The 21,369-nt window shown below is 45.1% G+C and overlaps 1 protein-coding gene across 1 annotated transcript; it reads right to left on the bottom strand.

Annotated features, from left to right (window-relative positions):
- Positions 1–215: 215 nt before the first annotated feature.
- Positions 216–20,613, bottom strand: ptprr (protein tyrosine phosphatase receptor type R). The gene is made up of 16 exons (XM_035612243.2): positions 20,317–20,613; positions 16,203–16,504; positions 12,775–12,888; positions 12,534–12,683; positions 11,886–11,993; positions 10,958–11,080; positions 10,621–10,742; positions 10,398–10,532; positions 8,846–9,035; positions 8,633–8,717; positions 6,515–6,594; positions 5,782–5,919; positions 5,028–5,138; positions 4,784–4,941; positions 4,580–4,693; positions 216–3,879 (listed from the first exon to the last, which is right to left on the bottom strand). Exons 1-16 carry the CDS (start codon positions 20,411–20,413, stop codon positions 3,786–3,788), a joined length of 2,121 nt encoding a protein of 706 aa, XP_035468136.1. The 5' UTR covers positions 20,414–20,613; the 3' UTR covers positions 216–3,785.
- Between the last annotated feature and the right edge of the window lie 756 nt (positions 20,614–21,369).

Genomic DNA, 21,369 nt, shown 5'->3' with positions numbered 1-21,369 from the left:
ACATTTAGACGTCCACACCTCTTTCCTTCCTTCCTGCCCCCCCCCCCCCCCCCCCCCACACGCCGTAGTTTCTAGGAACAAAAGCTTCGGCTCCGCTTCACATTGAACCAGTTGTGAGCTCATGAACCACGAGTCTGGTTAACGGTACGAGACGACGTGGACATTACAGCAGTTCAAACGTCCATGTGGCCACAGACAAACACAGAGCCGAGCAGTTTGTATGTCGAGTGTCTTTATGTACAGGTCACAGGTACAGTAACAGAATATAACAGTAACAGCACTACTCAGTGGCTAATGTTCCGGACTATGACAACATTCAGTTTGATTATTAATACGTTCAAAAACATGTGCGAGGACTCAGACGTAATGCCCACGAAGAAGGAGCCCAAAGGGAATCGAACATTTTCATCTTTAATGTGGTACTTTTGTCTTTCGCACTATAGATTTGTTCAGATTATAGATTTTTTGCAAATTAATAGTATTTTTTTAATTGCTGACTAAATGGTAAACTGTATGTATCAGAAACTACTGTTGGCGTGTTTACATTCATATCAACGTCTTTGACATTTAGTGACTGTTACATTTCTTGAATTAAAATAATTACTGACTTGGTTTTCAATATTGATGCATCAGTTCCACTGTAGAAGCAATTTCTCAATAAAACTAATATTTATTAATAATTATGTGCAAAATAAACTGTTACAATCCTTTATTAGCAAGCTTGCTAGCATCAGCTAACTGCCTCACTAACAAACTGTAGTTTGTTTTTTTAAATGTTTAAAATGAAAAGAAATCTGTTATTTAACTAGCAAATGTGAAATCAAACAAATATTTACATGAGATAAATATTTGCTCTTTTTAATGAATATTTGCTCTTCATTATGCATTAAAATGTTTATTTATTATTATTTATTATTAAATGTTTGTATACAAATCTGTTCATGTCGAGGACTTTTGTTTAATGAAACGCGCCAATTAATTCCAAACAAGTATTAGTTAAGGATTTATTATTGTAAACTTTTTTCTTCATGTCAAAAGCTTTAGGTTAAACTTAACTAATAGTTGTTCAAAATGAATCATCTGGAATCATAACTGAACAGTGTTACTCACTAAATGCATCACTCAGTTCAGTTCGTACATTAAAAACAAAATGCAGTAAAAATTCAATAAAATCAAAGTGAACACATTATTTGCTCTGCAGTGCGACAACTGTGTAAAGTTGAAAATGTTCAGTTTCCTTCAATCTCCATCGACAGTCAACAATAAGAGAACACCACCTACTGTACATACACAATACTACGTCAGAGGCAACGTGTGTCGTCGTACCTGCTGCTGCAGTGGATCAACTCACTTTGTCTTCAGTCACTTCAAACAGAACATTTCATAAAACCGTCACACGGTCATAATAATAATTATAATAATAAATGTCAGATAATTGGGACATTTTGCAGTTTTGAAATTAATTTGATTTGAATCGACTCAAGTGCAAAGTGGGTTGATGATACAGGACGTTGAGTATGTAGACAAACCCTCGATTGTATCACAAGTAAATATAGAAATAAAAAATATATTGGTACATAGAAAAAGAAGAGAGTCCTCAAAATTCCTCGTTTATTGTCCGACAACGTTTCCGGTTTCCCAGAATTAGCAGCACGACCTCCGAGTTCATTGTCCGTGGATTCAAAATGTACAGTAACTGTCCACCTACGTTTTAATAGCACTTTAACTTGAACTGCACAATGTTTTCTTGTTCACACAGAGTCGATTATGTTTGTTAATATTGTTCATAACTAACATTACTGTATAAACCTCAGATCTCTAAAACAAGTCAACGCCACAGGAACTGGTTAAACCACCTAAAATATATAAGTATGTGGACTGTATATAAAAAAATTAACTCGCCCTTCTCTTGACATTTGGTCTCATGAACTTTTCTGACATTTTACATGTAACGTCAAAGTGAGCTGATTCTCTATAAAATACAATATTTTAGTTTTTGAACTTCCCATTGTTTGATTTATCTTATATAGTTTGTTTGGGAGCATATGTAACGAATATTGCTCCATTAAAAATATCTCAAAGGACTTGTTATTCATTCTGTCCAGCTCCTGTTGGACTGATAATTCAGAGATGATGAGGTTGGTCTTAATTATTGGCTAATAGCTGCTAAACACATGGAAAACATGTAAAAACAGTAGAAAAATAAAGTTATTATTACTTTCATACACCAAAAATAACGCACCAGATAACATAATCGACACCACACCAATAAGATGATTGCACCATTGCGACACATTTTTGGTATAAAGTAATATTTCGCACAACAGGGGAAAGTGTCAATGTGAGGAACAAGGTGAACTACTGTACTGAATGTAAACTCTGAGACCAGGCGGCAGAAGAGTCTCTGAATTTGTTATGACGGGAATGAATCAGCAACATTTTTCAATTTGGCTCTGCACTGAAACTAAACACTGACTAAAATATGAAGATATTTCAACATTATTCCTTGAATTATGGATTAAATATATGAATTGTGTCTGAGAGACATTTTGAATTGGCTTTTTGAAATGAGGTCCATTAGTTTACCACTGTAACTAAATAAGTGGAATATCTACTCATTTTAACAAAGAGAAAACCATTTCTCGTCAGTATTCAAAAACCACAGTTATTAGTGGAACAGGGAAATTACTGGGAATATAAAGATTAAAACAAATATTTTAATAATCCCACTATTTTTAATTACAGCTGAAATAAGTGCCTGGACCATGTCAGTGTGCTGGCTGGCTTACCACAGTATTGGCTCATATCATTTTAAATTCAGCAATTTATTAAGATATTATTTTTAATACATGAACAGTAAAATGTATCTGAATTTATTATTAATTCATTTTTATATTTTTTCCACAAGTTTCTCAAGAGGGTAACTCTTAACATTTGTTTCAGTGGAAATTTAATCTGAGAAGTTTAACATTAAGTTGTAACAGTTGAATTAGAAATTGTGAAATAACCTAGGATCAAAATTAAAGTTTTTGAAATATATTGACTACTCTGATTAACCATATTGGTTTATGGTTTTGTATTTTGCTCACATATTCTGGAATTGTAATATATTCAAAAAGAGAGAGGAAGTTCATTATAATAAGGATTTGAATCTGAATATGACACTTTTTATTTTTGGTATCCTATTTGGAAATTTACCAAAACATAATGAGCTTATAGTTCATTATGTTATGTTAGTTATAAAGGATTTTGTTCCTCGTTGCAAATAAAATCGTTAGAGAAGCAGCAGGAAAAGCTTTCGGAATTTGAAAATAGACGAGATCTTTTCTCTACAGTTCCATAAGGCTGATGTGTCCAACAGGAAGAGGCTGGAGGACTCGCGTAACAGTGGTACAGTAGCTTCGCCACAGGTGCAACCACATAACAGTCATTTTAAAATAGCTTATTATATTTATATATATATATATCACCATGTTTAAAAAATAATTTTAAAATCCTATAAGACACAGAAACACGATGTTTCATCCCTCGGGACAGAGAAGAGGTAAAGCGTCTCTCGAGTTCCTCTGACGAACCGCACACCGACAACATCATGAAGAAGAAACACCAGAGAAGAAGAAGAAGAAGAAGAAGAAGAAGATCGGATACATTCCATTTTCAGAATTCTACCTTTCCCTCTTTCCTTTCACAGGCTCCGCCCACAACATCCTCATTCGTTTGTCCCTCGTCCAGAAGCCAAGTCCCTCGTTCCTCGGAGGACTTCCTGGTCCTGGGGCGGTGACAGCTCATTGGCCAGTTTCTGCAGGGAGGCGTGTCTCGTACAGGCTCAGGGCGTGATGGACAAACTCATACTGCTCAGCCGTCTGGATCATCCCACCTCTGCAGGGACACAGACAGATTATTAATTATTATCATTATGACATGAGCCACGTACAACGTCAATACAAAGACACGACCAGACGTGAATTTCGTATCATTGGCGTCGGGCGACTTGAATAACACAGAATTCATTTCAGTCGCTCGAGTTGAAATATTTGAACTCAAACACGATATTCCTGTGGCGCGTGACAAATCACTGTAAATTATTAAATTAATTAATTATTAAATTATGAAAATAAGCACAAAAGAACAAACAAGTTCCAGGGCCTGAACTAGCGCGAGCAAAGCTAACAAAACATTTGCGTCCGGTGGGAACGTACCATTATACTGCAGGAACACAAGGATATGTCAAACATATTTCATTTTTTCATTTTCTAGTATCAGCTTATAAATTATTTCAATTTATTGTTCAAGATATTGAGTATTGTTGAATTGATTATTAGAACAGCATTACAGGGACATATGGGGACACAAAGTTCCCACAACAAAGAAAATACTACATATTAAACATATTTCATATCAAATATGTCTTCTTAATCTCGTAAAATGTGAGGCATGAAATACTTTTACATTAGAGCAAAATGAATATGTCAGAGAGTTTGAAACCCGGAGGTTTTACAGTGACGACCAGCGCAAATGTTTGGTTTGTATTATTATTAAATTGATTATTACATGGTGTAGTGTAAATACAGTTTGTCACCTGTCGACTCGGAGCTGACAGGTGATGCTCAGCACGTCCACCACTCCCTCCAGCTGCAGCTGTCGACAGCCTATCGTCGTGGCGATGAAACATCCGGTCCGACCAATCCCAGCGCTGCAGGAGATCAAGGACGATGGATTTATTCATATTTTGGGGCAGTTTGAGCAGAGAGGTGTGTTTTCTCCGGTCCTCGCCCTCTCGTACCTGCAGTGGACGATGAGCGGGCCGGTCGCGGCGGCTGCTCGTCGCTCCGTCTCCACGTCGGCCATCAGCTGCAGCAGCGGCATCGCCGAGTCGGGGGTCTTGTGGTCGGGCCACGACGTGTACCAGTAGTGCTGCAGCACGCGCGTTTGATTCCCACACTGTACAAGTACAACTTTACATGAATGTCTTCACTTGCAGAGGAACGGCAGACGTGGACAGATGTTTCATTGATAAGTGCGTGTACCTTGAGCGTGAGGCTGCGAGTGGTGTAGTGTTCACACTCCCTCACGCTGTTCACCAACACTTCCACCTTCCCGTAGATTCCTCTCCTCTCCGGCCAATACAGAACACACTTCTGCACACACAGGGGAAAAACATCATCAGATTAAAGATATATATTTACATAGAAAAGAATGTTCTGTTGCGTCGACGTCAATTGCATGATCATCTGATTAGCAAACTGAGGGAACCTCAAAGTCCTTATTTAAAAGAGCTGTGTTTCTTCTGTAACCGTAGTAATAAGTAACAGTATTTCTACTTTGCTGATGTTTAGTATCAAACTGTGTAGAAATATCCTGGTAACGTTTAAGGGAAAGATTCCAGGAATTTGCTGTTTAATACAGAAACAATGGGGGAAAAAAGCATTACAAAAGAATCTTTCAACATTTTGAGATTGTATTTACATTTTGTTTCCCTTAAAGCCCCAGTGTGTCATTTTTGTATTTTTTCTGGCGGCATCTGGTGGTCAAGTGTCAAACTGCAACCAACTGAGCGACCGACAGGGGACACTCGACCACTGTGAACACTGTGATTATACATATATGAACACATAGTTATGGATAATATATCCAAGTTCTGTCGATAAGTTCTTCTAAATATAATACACTGTAGCTGTAAGATATTTTAATGAATTAAAATGAAAATAATGCTTCTTGGGCGATAATGTTTGTATTTATTTGTTTCTGACTTCTCGCTCTTTCGCAGTTTGGCGGCGTCACCTCGTTCTTCTCCTTCAGCTTGGTGATCATGACGACGGCCGGCGACTCCTCCTGCCACGCCATCTGCCAGAAGTCGTTGACCGTGTTCACCATGGGACCCTGCGTGGCGACGTACGCCCTCTCGTCGCCGAGGTAACCCTGGACGGTAGGCCAATCACACGACAGCGTCAACAAGCGGACGCAACAACGTCTGTATCTATTCATTAGGACTCGTCTCTGTTCTTTAGTAAACAATGTCGAATCTGAACCGAGACAATCGGCAACATGTCATATTTTCGTCACGTGATGAATCTGCTCTCTGACGTTGGAACAGCTCAAAATGGGTGCGGTGATTCTGCGTCGAACAGTAGAAGAAGAAGAAGTGTGTTGGTTTGTTCCCCGACAGCTGAAACTGTTTCACTGACTGAGCTTCCTGACGGGAAGAAGTTTCTATTGTCTCAGAGTCTGAGAGCAGGTTACTTTCACTGCGACCGCCTTGATGAGGAAACCAAGAATAAACAGACGCGTCGACATTCCACAAATGTGAGGTGATGATGGAAGTTCGCTCTCTGAGTTTAGAGGAGATTTAACAAACAGGGAGGACGATGACTCACAAACTGAATTATTATGTTTGGATCATATGGAGCCTGCGCAGACTCAGTTACACCACGAATCAGGCCCCACTATTCCATTCAGGAGGCCAGAGGTTTGTCTCAATGGTCACGTACCGACTGTACCTACTGTAAATACTCACCCGTATGTAGTTGGCGTTGATGTAGGAGCCCAGCGGGTCGTTGGAGCTCCTGGACTTCAGGGTCACTCTGGAGTGAAGATCTATAGGACGCACAGCAAGGAGAGGAGGTGAGGAGGTGAGGGAGGAAGGAGAGGAAGGAGAGGAGGAGAGGGAGGAAGGAGAGGAAGGAGAGGAGGTGAGGACACGAGGGAGGAAGGAGAGGAGGTGAGGGAGGAAGGAGAGAAGGTGAGGACGCGAGGGAGGAAGGAGAGGAAGGAGAGGAGGTGAGGGAGGAAGGAGAGGAAGGAGAGGAGGTGAGGGAGGAAGGAGAGGAGGTGAGGAGGTGAGGGAGGAAGGAGAGGAGGTGAGGGAGGAAGGAGAGGAAGGAGAGGAGGTGAGGACACGAGGGAGGAAGGAGAGAAGGTGAGGAGGTGAGGGAGGAAGGAGAGGAAGGAGAGGAGGTGAGGGAGGAAGGAGAGGAAGGAGAGGAGGTGAGGACACGAGGGAGGAAGGAGAGGAGGTGAGGGAGGAAGGAGAGGAAGGAGAGGAGGTGAGGGAGGAAGGAGAGGAGGTGAGGAGGTGAGGGAGGAAGGAGAGGAGGTGAGGGAGGAAGGAGAGGAAGGAGAGGAGGTGAGGACACGAGGGAGGAAGGAGAGAAGGTGAGGAGGTGAGGGAGGAAGGAGAGGAGGTGAGGGAGGAAGGAGAGGAAGGAGAGGAGGAGAGGGAGGAAGGAGAGGAAGGAGAGGAGGTGAGGGAGGAAGGAGAGGAAGGAGAGGAGGAGAGGGAGGAAGGAGAGGAAGGAGAGGAGGAGAGGGAGGAAGGAGAGGAGGTGAGGGAGGAAGGAGAGGAGGTGAGGGAGGAAGGAGAGGAAGGAGAGGAGGTGAGGGAGGAAGGAGAGGAAGGAGAGGAGGAGAGGGAGGAAGGAGAGGAGGTGAGGGAGGAAGGAGAGGAGGTGAGGGAGGAAGGAGAGGAGGTGAGGGAGGAAGGAGAGGAAGGAGAGGAAGGAGAGGAGGTGAGGGAGGAAGGAGAGGAAGGAGAGGAGGTGAGGGAGGAAGGAGAGGAAGGAGAGGAGGAGAGGGAGGAAGGAGAGGAGGTGAGGGAGGAAGGAGAGGAGGTGAGGGAGGAAGGAGAGGAAGGAGAGGAGGTGAGGGAGGAAGGAGAGGAAGGAGAGGAGGAGAGGGAGGAAGGAGAGGAGGTGAGGGAGGAAGGAGAGGAGGTGAGGGAGGAAGGAGAGGAGGTGAGGGAGGAAGGAGAGGAAGGAGAGGAGGTGAGGGAGGAAGGAGAGGAAGGAGAGGAGGAGAGGGAGGAAGGAGAGGAGGTGAGGGAGGAAGGAGAGGAAGGAGAGGAGGTGAGGACACGACTCTGTCTGTCTCTCTGTCTCTCTGTCTCTCTGACTCGGCCCCGTGTTCGGTGCAGAGGAGTGATCACCTTCAGAACACAGGAAGGAGTTTGAAGGACAAGCAGCTGTAGGTGAGCATTCCTCAGCCCTGATTGGCCGGAAGGAAGGAAGTGAGGAAACTCCACCTCACCCACTCACTCACCCCCTCAGTGGTTATATTGATAACCCCCCCACCTTTCCAAAACAGGAGCGCACAAATGAAAAAGCCTCATTGTGTCAGTTACATAACGTCTTAATATCAGAGAACACATGGTGTTTGTGTGTGTGTGTGTGTGTGTGTGTGTGTGTTTATTAGCTGTCCTTGAGGTTGTTGACCTCTGACCTTAAAGCAGCCTGAAGCAGCTTCCTGGTTCAACAGGAAATGAGACGTGAGGACTTTATTACACACACACACACACACACACACACACACACACACACACACACACACACACACACACACACACACACACACACACACACACACACACACACACACACACACACACACACACACACACACACACACACACACACACACTATATGCATCTAAGTCGCCTTCTTTCATTTAATTCATATCTATATCTTATATCTGATCTTTTTAATAATTATTATTCTTAAGAACGTGCGCTGCCTTTACACGTCCTTTGTTTTAAATCTTAAAAGTTTCTTGTTTTGTTTTAATCTTTAAATAGAATCTGTGTGTTGCTGACAGATAGAAATAAATCATAATAATCAGAAGTGTTCCGGTCCCACTCACTGGGCAGTATGGTCTTGTATCGGTTCTTGGTTCCATGGTTCTGAACATCCAGCTCCTTGGGATCGATGAAATTCATGGGAATTTCCTGAAATGGAAGAAAAGACTAATATCAACATTATGCCCCCAATTTCATAAATAATATTTTATGACACTTTTTCTTAAATTGCCCTAATTATGAACACGACATGTACGTATGTGCGTCCGGTGACGTACGGTGAACTCCGTGTGCAGCTTGTGCGTGTTGCAGACGACGTCCCGGAGCTGCCGCCTCGTCAGCGGGCGGCCGGCGGACGACAGGTACTCCCTCGCCGCCGACTCCCTGGGGGTTACCACGGCGACGCTGAGGGGCTCCACGGAGCCGAGCGACGACATGTCCAACACCAGAGACACGTTGGAGCCACGTCTGGTCGGGAGACGGAAGAGATGATGTCAGAAGAGCTGCACATGTCGACTTTACACCATCGCTGTCCCTCCGTCAGAGGAGACAGAGCTACTTCCTGTTTACACCTGGGTGGTCATGTGACACGTGTGTTCTCAGGTGTGTTAGTGTGGACGCAGCCTCGTGAGGAGCAGAACAACAAGAAGACGGGCGGACTGTCGCCTAGCGACGGGTCGGCTGCTTTTCTCTCTGCAGGATGCCGTTTCTTCCTGTCCGTCTGATTGCTGATTGGCCGCCATCCAGAGTGGACAAGACACACACACACACACACACACACACAGAAAAACATCCTGTTCTCACTCAGACCCTGGAGTCTTCCTCTCTCACCTTAAGAAACACTTTAACACCTGATGTGAGCAGGACAAAATGGCCTCCGGGGGTCCGGAGCGACGAGGACGCGGCCGCACGTTGAGCGGAAGAGTCACGAGCGGCGGATGAAGGTCTAAAGTGCTTCGATGGCGAGCGGACGTTCCCAGATAAAGATGTTTTTCTTCTCGGTTGTGAAACTACTTAAGAGTCGCGGCCAGAAGAACAATATTCCCCTGATTACTGAACAATGAGGTCAGACTTATTTACACAGAGGGGGAGAAAAAAATCGACTTTCTCACGGACGAACATGGTTTTTAACAACCAGGTTTAATAAAATCAGGACTTTAGATGTTTAATACATCATCATACACAAGTTGACTTTATTATGAAGTGAAATATAATGATACCAGAGGCTGATGTCAGTTTATAAACTGGTGGTTTGTGTGATTAAACCTGTAAAAACATGGGAATGGTCCTTTAATCGGATACATACAGTAAATCACTCAGACGAACTCTAATGTACATTTACTTTACACAACGAGGACACAGGAAGAGGAAGTGTGTCCAATAAGACGCCCCCTTTAATGTAAACACACACACACACACACACACACACACACACACACAATCTTTAAAGCCTCCTCCTCTGCACGTACGCAGCTCGACACCTGACCGCTCCGACAATCGCAAGTTACTCAACACAATCGCTCGCACACACACACACACACACACATACACACACACACAAACACGCACACACACACACACACAGTCTGTCGATCGTTACGTCACAGACTGAATCTGATTTTTGTCTTTATACACAAAAAAAAAAAGTTTGGATTTCGTATTTTGGTCCGAAATTCCAAAAAGTGGTGAACTTCCACCAAACTTCCACAAGATTTTGTCTGGTTCCAGGAGCGAAGATGTGTTGCCATGGAAACAGACTCACAATCCTGCGTGACCTTCACCTCAAACCGCTACGGCTACGGGCCTCGTAAGCCACGCCCCTCTTCTCACCTTTCTTGCAGTCCTGCGGCGGGTTTCATCCTGAAGGGGGAGGGGCAGGGCTTGAGCTCGTTACTGGCCGTCACCGGGGCGACGCTGGCGAGCAGGGTGTGGTCGCAGCCGTTGACGACGGGAGCAGGGGCGGGACTAGGAGGAGCAATAAGACATTTGGGTTTTTTTTATTCGAAATTATAGTACTGTGGGAATCGTTAAAGACATTGGAGACTGACGTTACCTGGGCAGAGGGACGACAGGTGGAGCGAGGCGGCGACACACTACGATTGGCTGCTGCTGGGGAGTGGGCGTGGCTACAGCAGGAGGGAGCTCAGCTTGGACCATGCTTCCTGACGGGACGACCTGCAGACGGACAAGGACACAAACATGAGTTAACGGTGTACGTGTCTATTACTATTTATTTGTATTTTATAGTATTTGTAATTTGTATATTTGTATATTATTAATGTAATGTTATTTTGTTATCTGTAAGGTTTGTGTTTATGTGAATTAGCTTTGATTAGCGATGTTAATTAACGTATATTGTCCCGATCAAATCAACAAAAACAAACGCTGACCTTGATGCCCTTTGACCTCTGGGTGGAGTCTCGAGGGATGGTCAGGGTCAGGCGGAGGTCAGGGGGCGGAGTTTTCAGCTGTCTTTCATAAACCTGAACCTTCTCCTTGAGTCGGTACAAAACCTGGAGAAGAACAAAACATGCTCATGTTAATGTACCACAATATTATTATTCAACAGCATTTTAATGAATCATAATCAGATCCACTAATCAGTTCTGAATCTGAACTGAAATTTTTTTTTTCATTGCTTATAAAACCAATACAACCATCGACTATAAATATATTTTTATCAGTTCTACAAATCTAAGACTCAGGACATATGACAGATTGATATTTACAGATATTACAGATTTGATGAACGAGTTCTTCAGGAGCTGTTAAAGCCTCCGTGTGGTTTCTGTTTACAACAGCTCCCTCGTGTGGATCAAACACGTCACTACAATCAACATATTCCTCTGTTTTTAAATACTGGGTTTTTTATTTGCAGTAGAATCATTTCTTTAATTGATTACATTCTAAATATATGTCATTTCTATCTCTTAACACAGGATGTTATTGATTTAGAATTTTGCTATTTGACTATATATATATATACATACATATGCATGGACCTGGATATTGTCAGGTAACTGTATAAATACATTTACATGTTTTAGATATCTTAAAATATTTACTGTACGACAACAAAGTATCATGTCTAAAATATTTGTGTCTGTGTGTTTGTGTGTGTGTGTGTGTGTGTGTGTGTGTTTGTTTAGGCCAGGTCATGTGGACCTTTGACCACGGACACAAATAGGCTAAAGTAAAGCAGTCAGCTGTCTGGCCTCGGCCAATCAGAGACGCCGATCTGGCAGGTTTAGAGACGTGTTGCATGATGTCAGCGAATACGCTGATCTGTGTGTGTGTGTGTGTAATATCGTGTTTTACCATCAAGCAGGTGACGACGATGACGAAGACGGTGAAGAAGAGGACGACGGTGTAGAAACCCTCCCTGCTCCACACGTGATCCCTCTGCTCGTCCTGCAGCACGTTCTTCTGCGCAGACGTGGAGGGAAATTCATTTGTGAATCTGGTTTTCTGATCGTCATCGACACGACAACGTCACTACACGATCCGCACGCAGAAACTGTCAGTGTGTCGTTGTATGAAATATTGAGATCAATCTTCAGAACATCCCTGACAGATGTTGCGCTCAGAGCCGACATCTGTATAAAGATCCACGGTGTCCGTTACTTCCTGATTCAACTGCATCAATTTTGGATCTTACATCTCTTGATTCACAATTTGTCCATGCACATTCTAACGATGTAAAAAACAACAAATACAGTGTTTTATGATGATAATAAACGATCATCACGGAGGAGCCGCCACGTCTCTTACTGCCCGAGTCTCTGTGATTATATTAATCTGATCGATGGGACTTTAATTCTTCCATTAAACTTTTATCGGCGGCGCTCTGCTCCAATGATCCCGATCCATCCGTCTCCGTGGGGACTAACAAGGCAGCGTCACCTAGGAGACAGAGCAGCGAGCACACACACACACACACACACACACACACACACACACACACACCTCAGTCGAGACCTCGGTGATGCCGAAGTGTCCCAGGTGTCGGTGAAGGACCTTGACGTTCAGTGACTGGATGACTTCTTCGGCGGGGCGGAGCTCGGAGGTGCCTGGCCTATCAGAGGACACGAAGAGCTCGATGCCATTCTTCTCCTCCTGTAAGAGGCCGTCAGTCAATCAATCAATTAATCGATCAGCAGAGTGTGGTGTGTGTGTGTGTGTGTGTGTGTGTGTGTGTGTGACTCACATTCAGCCGGTTGATGTGAACGCGTCCTGCAGGAACACCGAGCGCCGCCGCTACACCGTCTCGAAACCAGCGAAGAAGACTGACGTTCAGCCGCCGCACGTCCACGGCCAGGTACTGAGAGAGAGAGAGAGAGAGAGAGAGGCAGGTAACATTAAACCACAGAAGACAAAGACCCGAGGCTCTGAAGCCTGTATTCTGTGTACTGACCAGCAGAGGGCGACTCTGTGAGAACACATGATGTTCATTTTGTACATGATGGTTCAGTTACAGCTGGTACCGTCCAATGGCAGCAGGTGTAGGTGGACGGGCTCCCAGTCGGGCCACACCCACAATTCTATGTCCGGTATAAAAAACAACATGGTTCTGGTCCTCGAGGCTTCACGGTGGGTAAACACCTGAATGTACCCAATTTATGAATATAATCAATTTTCAGCAGTAGGAATATTGTCTTCATCACATAACCCCCCCGCCCCCCGCAAATTTAAAAAAAAAATAATATGTATATTGTGTATTTAAACACGATTCTCTCGTCACAAGACGATTTTCCAAATTATCAGATTATTTCTTTGAATAAGGTTAAAAGAAAAACATGAAGCCAACAACTGTGTGTGTGTGTGTGTGTGTGTGTGTGTGTGTGTGTGTGTGTGTGTGTGCTCTAATGGATAAACAACATGTTCTGTTGCTACTTAATTCAATATAAAGAACAATAACCACAGCCAGACAGGAGACACACACACACACACACACACACACACACACACACACACACACACACACACACACACACACACACACACACACACACACACACACACACACACACACACACACACACACACACACACACACACAAACCTAATGTTATTATCAGTGTCTGGCTGCAGTTTGTTCTAATATTGGAACAATAAAACATCTTGTTTGGTTCAGACAAACTAGAAAATACTCACATTGAGAAGCTGAAACAAGTTAAACATCAGTATGACGAAGAAGCAAAAAGCTGCCGACTAATATTCAGTCGATCGATCTTTCGCTCAGTCGATCGATTGACTAATGAAAACGGATCACTTCATGATTCATTTTAAAGAAAAAACAGTGAAGAAAAAAAGACAAATATTGAGAAACATGAGACGATTTCCTGCTTTTCTTCCTCATTTATCACAATAATGAATTGTCTGATTAAAGAACGATATAAATCCTCCGTAGTTTCAGATCTGAACCTCAACACATGAAATAATAAACAAGATGATCATAAATATGAAGAGAATAAATAATGATCCCGACAATAAACATCTGAAAATACTAAATAAAAACAATCTTACCACGTAAACATGTGAACATCGCTGATCCTCCCTGAAGCTTTTCCCTCAGTGAACACACACAGACACACACACACACACACACACACACACACACAAACACACACACACACACACAGGCTGCCTGTCAGTCAGCGCTCGGGGACGCCTCGCTCCCACTTCCTGATCTAGTCAAGTCGTGATCTCCAATTGGCTTAGAAGGGGAACGGAGCTCAGCCCGACACCTGATTGGTCGTCGTCCAGGTAATGCCATTATCACGCTGCGCTTCCTGTCGGGATCAGGTGCTATTTATGTTCCCGACACACACACACACACACACACACACACACACACACACACACACACACACACACACACACACACACACACACACACACACACACACACACACACACACACACACACACACACACACACACACACACACACACACGGTAACAACCACTAATTAGCTGATGTCCCTCAGGACAGGACGGGGAATCCGATTTGGACCAATCAGAGATCAGATAGGTGTGTGTGTGTGTGTGTGGGGAAACATCTCTAATGTTTTATAAATACAGAGAAATCTGCAGGTATATCGTTAAAGAAAAATTATCTCAGTCTTACGCAAAGTAATAATAATTCAAACATGAATTCATTCATATTTTCCTCTGTCAGTCATCGTCAAGTTATGAATGCAGAAAGAATGAGAAGGTTTAATGTCTCTGATCCTTTTTTTCTCAAAGGAAACAACAGAAGCGTGAATAACGCAGCCTCACGTCAACCCACTCATTCAGCCGTGTGTGTGTGTGTGTGTGTGTGTGTGTGTGTGTGTGTGTGTGTGTGTGTGTGTGTGTGTGTGTGTGTGTGTGTGTGTGTGTGTGTGATCTCATTCAGTTGGATGTCTCACGTTTTCCCCGCCAGCGATCTGAAGAGAAGCTGCACGAACACAACACGCTGCAAAAGAACCTGACTCTCTCCTTTTTAAACCATTTCATGAATCAAGCAGAGACATTGAAAAATATATTTTATAGTAAATATCTCCTCATGATATTCATTGAGCTATAACTCGTCGTTGTGGATGAAACAAGTCGACGTGATTCACTGTGACTCGTCTGCAGAACTTCATTCACACAACTCGTTGTTATCATGCACACACACGTACACAACTACAGAAGAGAGTGTGTGTGTGTGAAGACCAGCTCGCACGTGTTGTGGGACCCGACAGGGAAGCAAAGGACACACACACACACACACACACACACACACACACACACACACACACACACACACACGATGGGAGGTGACTTGTTACCATCTGTGACTCTCTACATTTCAGCTTCCATCTCAACATGATGCTTCATTATGAGACAGACTCTTCTGATATTACAGACAATAAATAATAATAATAAAAGACGTGGGTTTGATTCCCTGAACGGGAACAACGTGAAGTCGCGTGTGTTGGACGGCGGTGTCCACCACGTCTCTGTCTGGTGGGTGTGTGTTTAATGTCGTCTGTAAAATCTTACTACGTTGTGAGAATCAGAAAAACAAAATGGCTCCAATCAACATAGACAATCAATCGATTATTAAAACACTTTTTCCTTTCAGTCGACAAATCGATTCGAAAAAAAGATGAATCATCTCTGTTTGATGACATGTGGAGACGTCTCTCTCTCACTGTGTCTCTGTGTCTCTCGACCACTTCTACCCGTCTCCCTCACTAACCCCCTGTCTGTCTGATTCTGTCTGTCTGTGTCTCAATGTCGTCTGAAGGTCGCTGCTGTTTATTTAGCAGTTATGTAACTGCCTCATTGTGAAGGTAAGTGGGTCACACACACACACACACACACTTATGATGGGTGTTTCCATGGCAACAGGGAGCTCCGGCGCTGCGGGGGGAGGCGTGTCGTTGCAGCTGCTTGTCCATCATCCACTTTACTGTCCCGTCTGCTCTGACCTCTGACCTCTGAGAGGCAGGAGAGGAACATCGGAGAGGTCAGAGGTCAGAGGTCAGAGGTCACACCAGCTTCCAGATCTTTCTGACCTCTGGAAGCCGAGGCCGTCAGATTCACACACAAAGCTCCTCCTCTTTCTTTCTTTCTCGCCCAATCAGGGAGCAGATTACTCACCACGGTGACCAGGTGTCGGGCCGAGACGTCCACGTGCTCCGGCGTCACCTGGTGATGCGGCCGAGCGAGCAGGTTGACGGTTCGCCGGGCGCCGAGCTTCTGGCGGAAGCGAGAGTCCAAGAGGGCGTCCGGCATCGACTTGGCAAACGTGTCAGGGAGCAGGAGGCGGCGAGGAAGATGATGACGATGATGATGAAGGGGGTGGGACTCGTCCACGTCGTACTGAGGGAACAGAGGCGACCGGAGGCGAGCGGAGCGGCGGGAAGGGAAGTGACGGAGCTCGTGGTCGCCAGAGGACGATTCTGAGGAGGAGGAGAAGAAGAAAATGAGATTTCTGCAGCGTTTATTCTGGAAAATTAAAAGATTTCATATCAACAAACAAACACTGATACCAATACATCTGCGAAAGGATCGTATGTTAATCATCCTTCAGTCACAAGGGTCAAAGTAATTTTATTTGTCTGACTTCTACACTTTACTTTAGTGAGACGAGACGAGACGAGAGGAGACGAGAGGAGACGAGAGGAGACGAGAGGAGACGAGAGGAGAGGAGACGAGAGGAGAGGAGAGGAGACGAGAGGAGACGAGACGAGACGAGAGGAGACGAGAGGAGACGAGACGAGACGAGACGAGAGGAGACGTGAGGAGAGGAGACGAGAGGAGAGGAGACGAGAGGAGAGGAGACGAGAGGAGACGTGAGGAGACGAGAGGAGACGAGACGAGACGAGAGGAGACGAGACGAGACGAGAGGAGACGAGAGGAGACGAGAGGAGACGAGACGAGACGAGAGGAGACGAGAGGAGACGAGACGAGACGAGACGAGAGGAGACGTGAGGAGAGGAGACGAGAGGAGAGGAGACGAGAGGAGACGTGAGGAGACGAGAGGAGACGAGAGGAGACGAGAGGAGACGAGAGGAGACGAGAGGAGACGAGACGAGAGGAGACGAGAGGAGACGAGAGGAGACGAGAGGAGACGAGAGGAGAGGAGACGAGAGGAGACGAGACGTGAGGAGAGGAGACGAGAGGAGACGAGAGGAGACGAGACGTGAGGAGAGGAGAGGAGAGGAGACGTGAGGAGAGGAGACGAGAGGAGAGGAGAGGAGACGAGACGTGAGGAGACGAGAAGAGACGAGAGGAGACGAGACGAGACGTGTGGAGAGGAGACGAGACGAGACGTGAGGAGACGAGAGGAGAGGAGAGGAGACGAGAGGAGACGAGAGGAGACGAGAGGAGAGGAGAGGAGACGAGAGGAGACGAGAGGAGACGAGAGGAGACGAGAGGAGACGCGAGGAGACGAGAGGAGACGAGAGGAGACGCGAGGAGAGGAGACGAGAGGAGACGAGAGGAGACGCGAGGAGACGAGAGGAGACGAGAGGAGACGCGAGGAGACGAGACGTGAGGAGAGGAGAGGAGAGGAGACGTGAGGAGAGGAGACGAGAGGAGAGGAGAGGAGACGAGACGTGAGGAGACGAGAAGAGACGAGAGGAGACGAGACGAGACGTGTGGAGAGGAGACGAGACGAGACGTGAGGAGACGAGAGGAGAGGAGAGGAGACGAGAGGAGACGAGAGGAGACGAGAGGAGAGGAGAGGAGACGAGAGGAGACGAGAGGAGACGAGAGGAGACGAGAGGAGACGCGAGGAGACGAGAGGAGACGAGAGGAGACGCGAGGAGAGGAGACGAGAGGAGACGAGAGGAGACGCGAGGAGACGAGAGGAGACGAGAGGAGACGCGAGGAGACGCGAGGAGACGTGAGGAGACGAGACGAGACGAGACGAGAGGAGACGAGACGAGACGAGAGGAGACGAGAGGAGACGAGAGGAGACGAGAGGAGACGAGACGAGACGAGAGGAGACGAGAGGAGACGAGAGGAGACGAGAGGAGACGCGAGGAGACGAGAGGAGACGAGAGGAGACGCGAGGAGACGCGAGGAGACGTGAGGAGACGAGAGGAGACGAGACGAGAGGAGACGAGACGAGACGAGAGGAGACGAGAGGAGACGAGAGGAGACGAGAGGAGACGAGACGAGACGAGAGGAGACGAGAGGAGACGAGAGGAGACGAGACGAGACGAGAGGAGACGAGAGGAGACGAGAGGAGACGAGAGGAGACGAGAGGAGACGAGACGAGACGAGAGGAGACGAGAGGAGACGAGAGGAGACGAGAGGAGACGAGACGAGACGAGAGGAGACGAGAGGAGACGAGAGGAGAGGAGAGGAGACGAGAGGAAACCCCCGGCTGATGATTCATCCTCATTCATAATTCATCCTCAGACCAAAAATAACAAATACACATTTACAGCTCCATCGGTTCAGGGTGAGAACAGCGTCACAGGCGACGCGGACGCACCCTGAGCTGACGGACAGCTGTGTACGACTGTTCGATTCCGTCAGCCAGCTCGTGCGGCTACACGAACCAGAAACACTGAACTCAACCCTGCAGGTTTACTGTACGCTGTGGTCATTACCCATGAGCCTCGCTGCCATGGAGACGCCAGTAAAAAAGCTGCCAAAACTGAAATGGTGAATTCAAAACAAGTGATATAAAGCAGAAGATTATGTTTTCAGTTTTCTGCACCGTTCATTGGAACTCTCGGTAGCGACTCATGTGACACGATGTGAAGCTTGTTGATTGGACGTTTCTCGCCCCAAAATGCATCATGGGAGTCTGAGGAAGTTTGTACGTATTCCTTTTTGTCAAAGATATTTTCTGACAGTCGTTAATTATTTCGTCCAATTATTGAACCAGGAGAGTTCCGACTGAGGGAAAACCCAGAGAAGAGTTTCTATAAGAAGAGAAAGAGTCACTGAACAACGTTCAGAATAAAGACGTGAGCTTCCTGAACAGGAAAGATTTTTTCACATGGATCATAAATTAATTTTTCTGCTGCTCAATAACAAACGTGTGGATTTGATTCTGCAGGTTCAGAGGAAACAGGTCCTCCTCTCAGTCTCCGTCTCCGTCTGCGGCAGCGTTTCTCCCTAGCGACAGCATCCCGGTTGCCATGTGCAACACCCGAGCTGCGATTGGCCAGGAGCCATCAGCCAATCAAGTTAGAGGGGGGTTAATAGGTAACGGAGGGGAGACTCCTGGAGACACACTCACTGTACAAAAAATGACTGGGTTCATCTGATTTACTGTATGAATATAATAAACATTCATCTGTTCGGACTCAGAGTTTGAGACACTCAGGTAGTTGTCCTGCGGGGGGCGCTACAGACACAGTAATGAACACGTATAATGATATTACAGCTACAGTAACGCTACAAGTACAAAAGACAAGAACATGTCAACCAACTCCTCGATTTAACATTTAATAAAATACTTTTTCGCTAAAATTTTGGGGTAAATTTCTTATTTTTTTTAGCTTTCAATTTTTTATTAATAAATTGATAATGTGCATTAAAGCTGTTGGACGTTGTCGCTCCTTCTGATTGTGTGTCAGTGAACTGAGGATGTGCGTGTCAGGCCGTTGGGTTGGACGTGACCTTTGAACTCAACACAAGCAACAATATTCCAGGGCTGCAACTGACGATTATTCTCAAAAATCGATTAATCTGTTGATAATTTTCTGGATTAATCGATTAGTTGTTTGGTTCATAAAATGTTGATCATGTTTCACCAAAACCTCAACATGTTTTGTTTTGTTCACACACCAAAGAGATTCAGTTCACTGTCACAGGAGCAAAGAAACCAGAAGATATTCATATTTAAGAAGCTGAAATCAGAGAATATTCGACTTCATTAATTTAGTAGTCGATTGCTAATCGATTCACTGTTGCAGCTCTCAACAGATTATATCATATTCCAATAACATCCCATGTAGAAGGATTTTCCTTGTCAGGATTTCACCTTCCTCTTTTCATTTAAAGATTAATTATCATATGATTCAGCCACATTTGCTTTTATGTTTCATATCCAGAGATGTTCTGAGCCTCAGCAGCTCGTGTCGTTATCATCATGTCAACATCTCCTCGTGAAATACAGATTCCGGGGCTGCAGCTCAGAGTATTCCGATCACAGAGGTTTATTTCTTTTTCCTTCATGATTTTCCACCGGAGCATCACAGATGTTCGAGTGATGGGGAGGAGACCGACCTGAGAGGAGGAGACCGACCTGAGAGCAGCAGCTGCGGCCACATCAGCGCGAGGAGCAGCAACATGGTGAGAAGATCCGACCCGATCAGTCGACGGCTGCGTGTGTCCCCGAGCATCCAGTCCGAGGAGCCCGCAGCGTGATGGAGGAGGAGACGCCGCTGCCTCCCCTCCGCCCCCCCGCACAGCGACGTCCTACAGCGGCCTGACGGACGGAGGAAGAGCCGCCGGGCAGCAGCTGCAGCTCCGGGCAGAGGCAGAGGCTCGTTCCTCCATGTGCGTGTGATCCAGGTGGAGGATGACGAGGAGGAAGAGGAGAGGAAGGGGAGGGGGAAGAGGAGAGAGCCTCAGTCCCGAGGAAGACTGGCGATGGCGATGTTTTAATTAGTAATAATACCATTTTGTTTTCAACATGAATCTATTTTTCTAACCATTTTGTTAAACAATAATTTAAAAAAATGAGTTCTCACAAATTATATTTCATCAAATATCGTCGACACAGCGCCACCAACAGGCCAACATGTGTTCAAGACCACAAACACGGAAGATAATGTTATTTATGAATATTTAAGATTCTCAACTTAAGATTTATGATAGAAAAAAGTATATATATGTATATATACATATATATACATATACATATATATGTATATATATGTAAGGTCAGAGGTCAAGAGTGGATGGTGTTTTATTGTGAAGGGTCAGTCACAAGAGGATTAACAGACGTGATGTGATCGCCCTCTGCTGGTGAAACAGATGAGGTGCAGTTATGAAATCAACATTTAAAGTGTCTTACATTTATGATTCATTCTTTCATCGTGAAGTGTGTTTGTTTTGAACCATGTCACGCGACTCACTCTCTATCAAACTGTCTGATAAAAGTTGAAAATGTCACGGTGACATGTTCAGGTTCACCTGCATGTTAATAAGGATTGTATTAAATATGAATCTACATTATGTTTTTTTCTCGGTCTTTCACCGATTCTCTGATTTCTCCACTTTGTTTTTCTTTTGTTCCACTAAAGATCAAAAACCTGGAGAAATCTTTAACTTGCTGTCATAAATGATAAAGATA

The sequence above is a fragment of the Scophthalmus maximus genome, chromosome 12 (genome assembly GCF_022379125.1).
Source record: "Scophthalmus maximus strain ysfricsl-2021 chromosome 12, ASM2237912v1, whole genome shotgun sequence".
In the NCBI taxonomy this organism is placed as follows: Eukaryota; Metazoa; Chordata; class Actinopteri; order Pleuronectiformes; family Scophthalmidae; genus Scophthalmus; species Scophthalmus maximus.
Note: the sequence above shows the minus strand (reverse complement) of the source record. Positions and strands in the feature narration are given on the sequence as shown.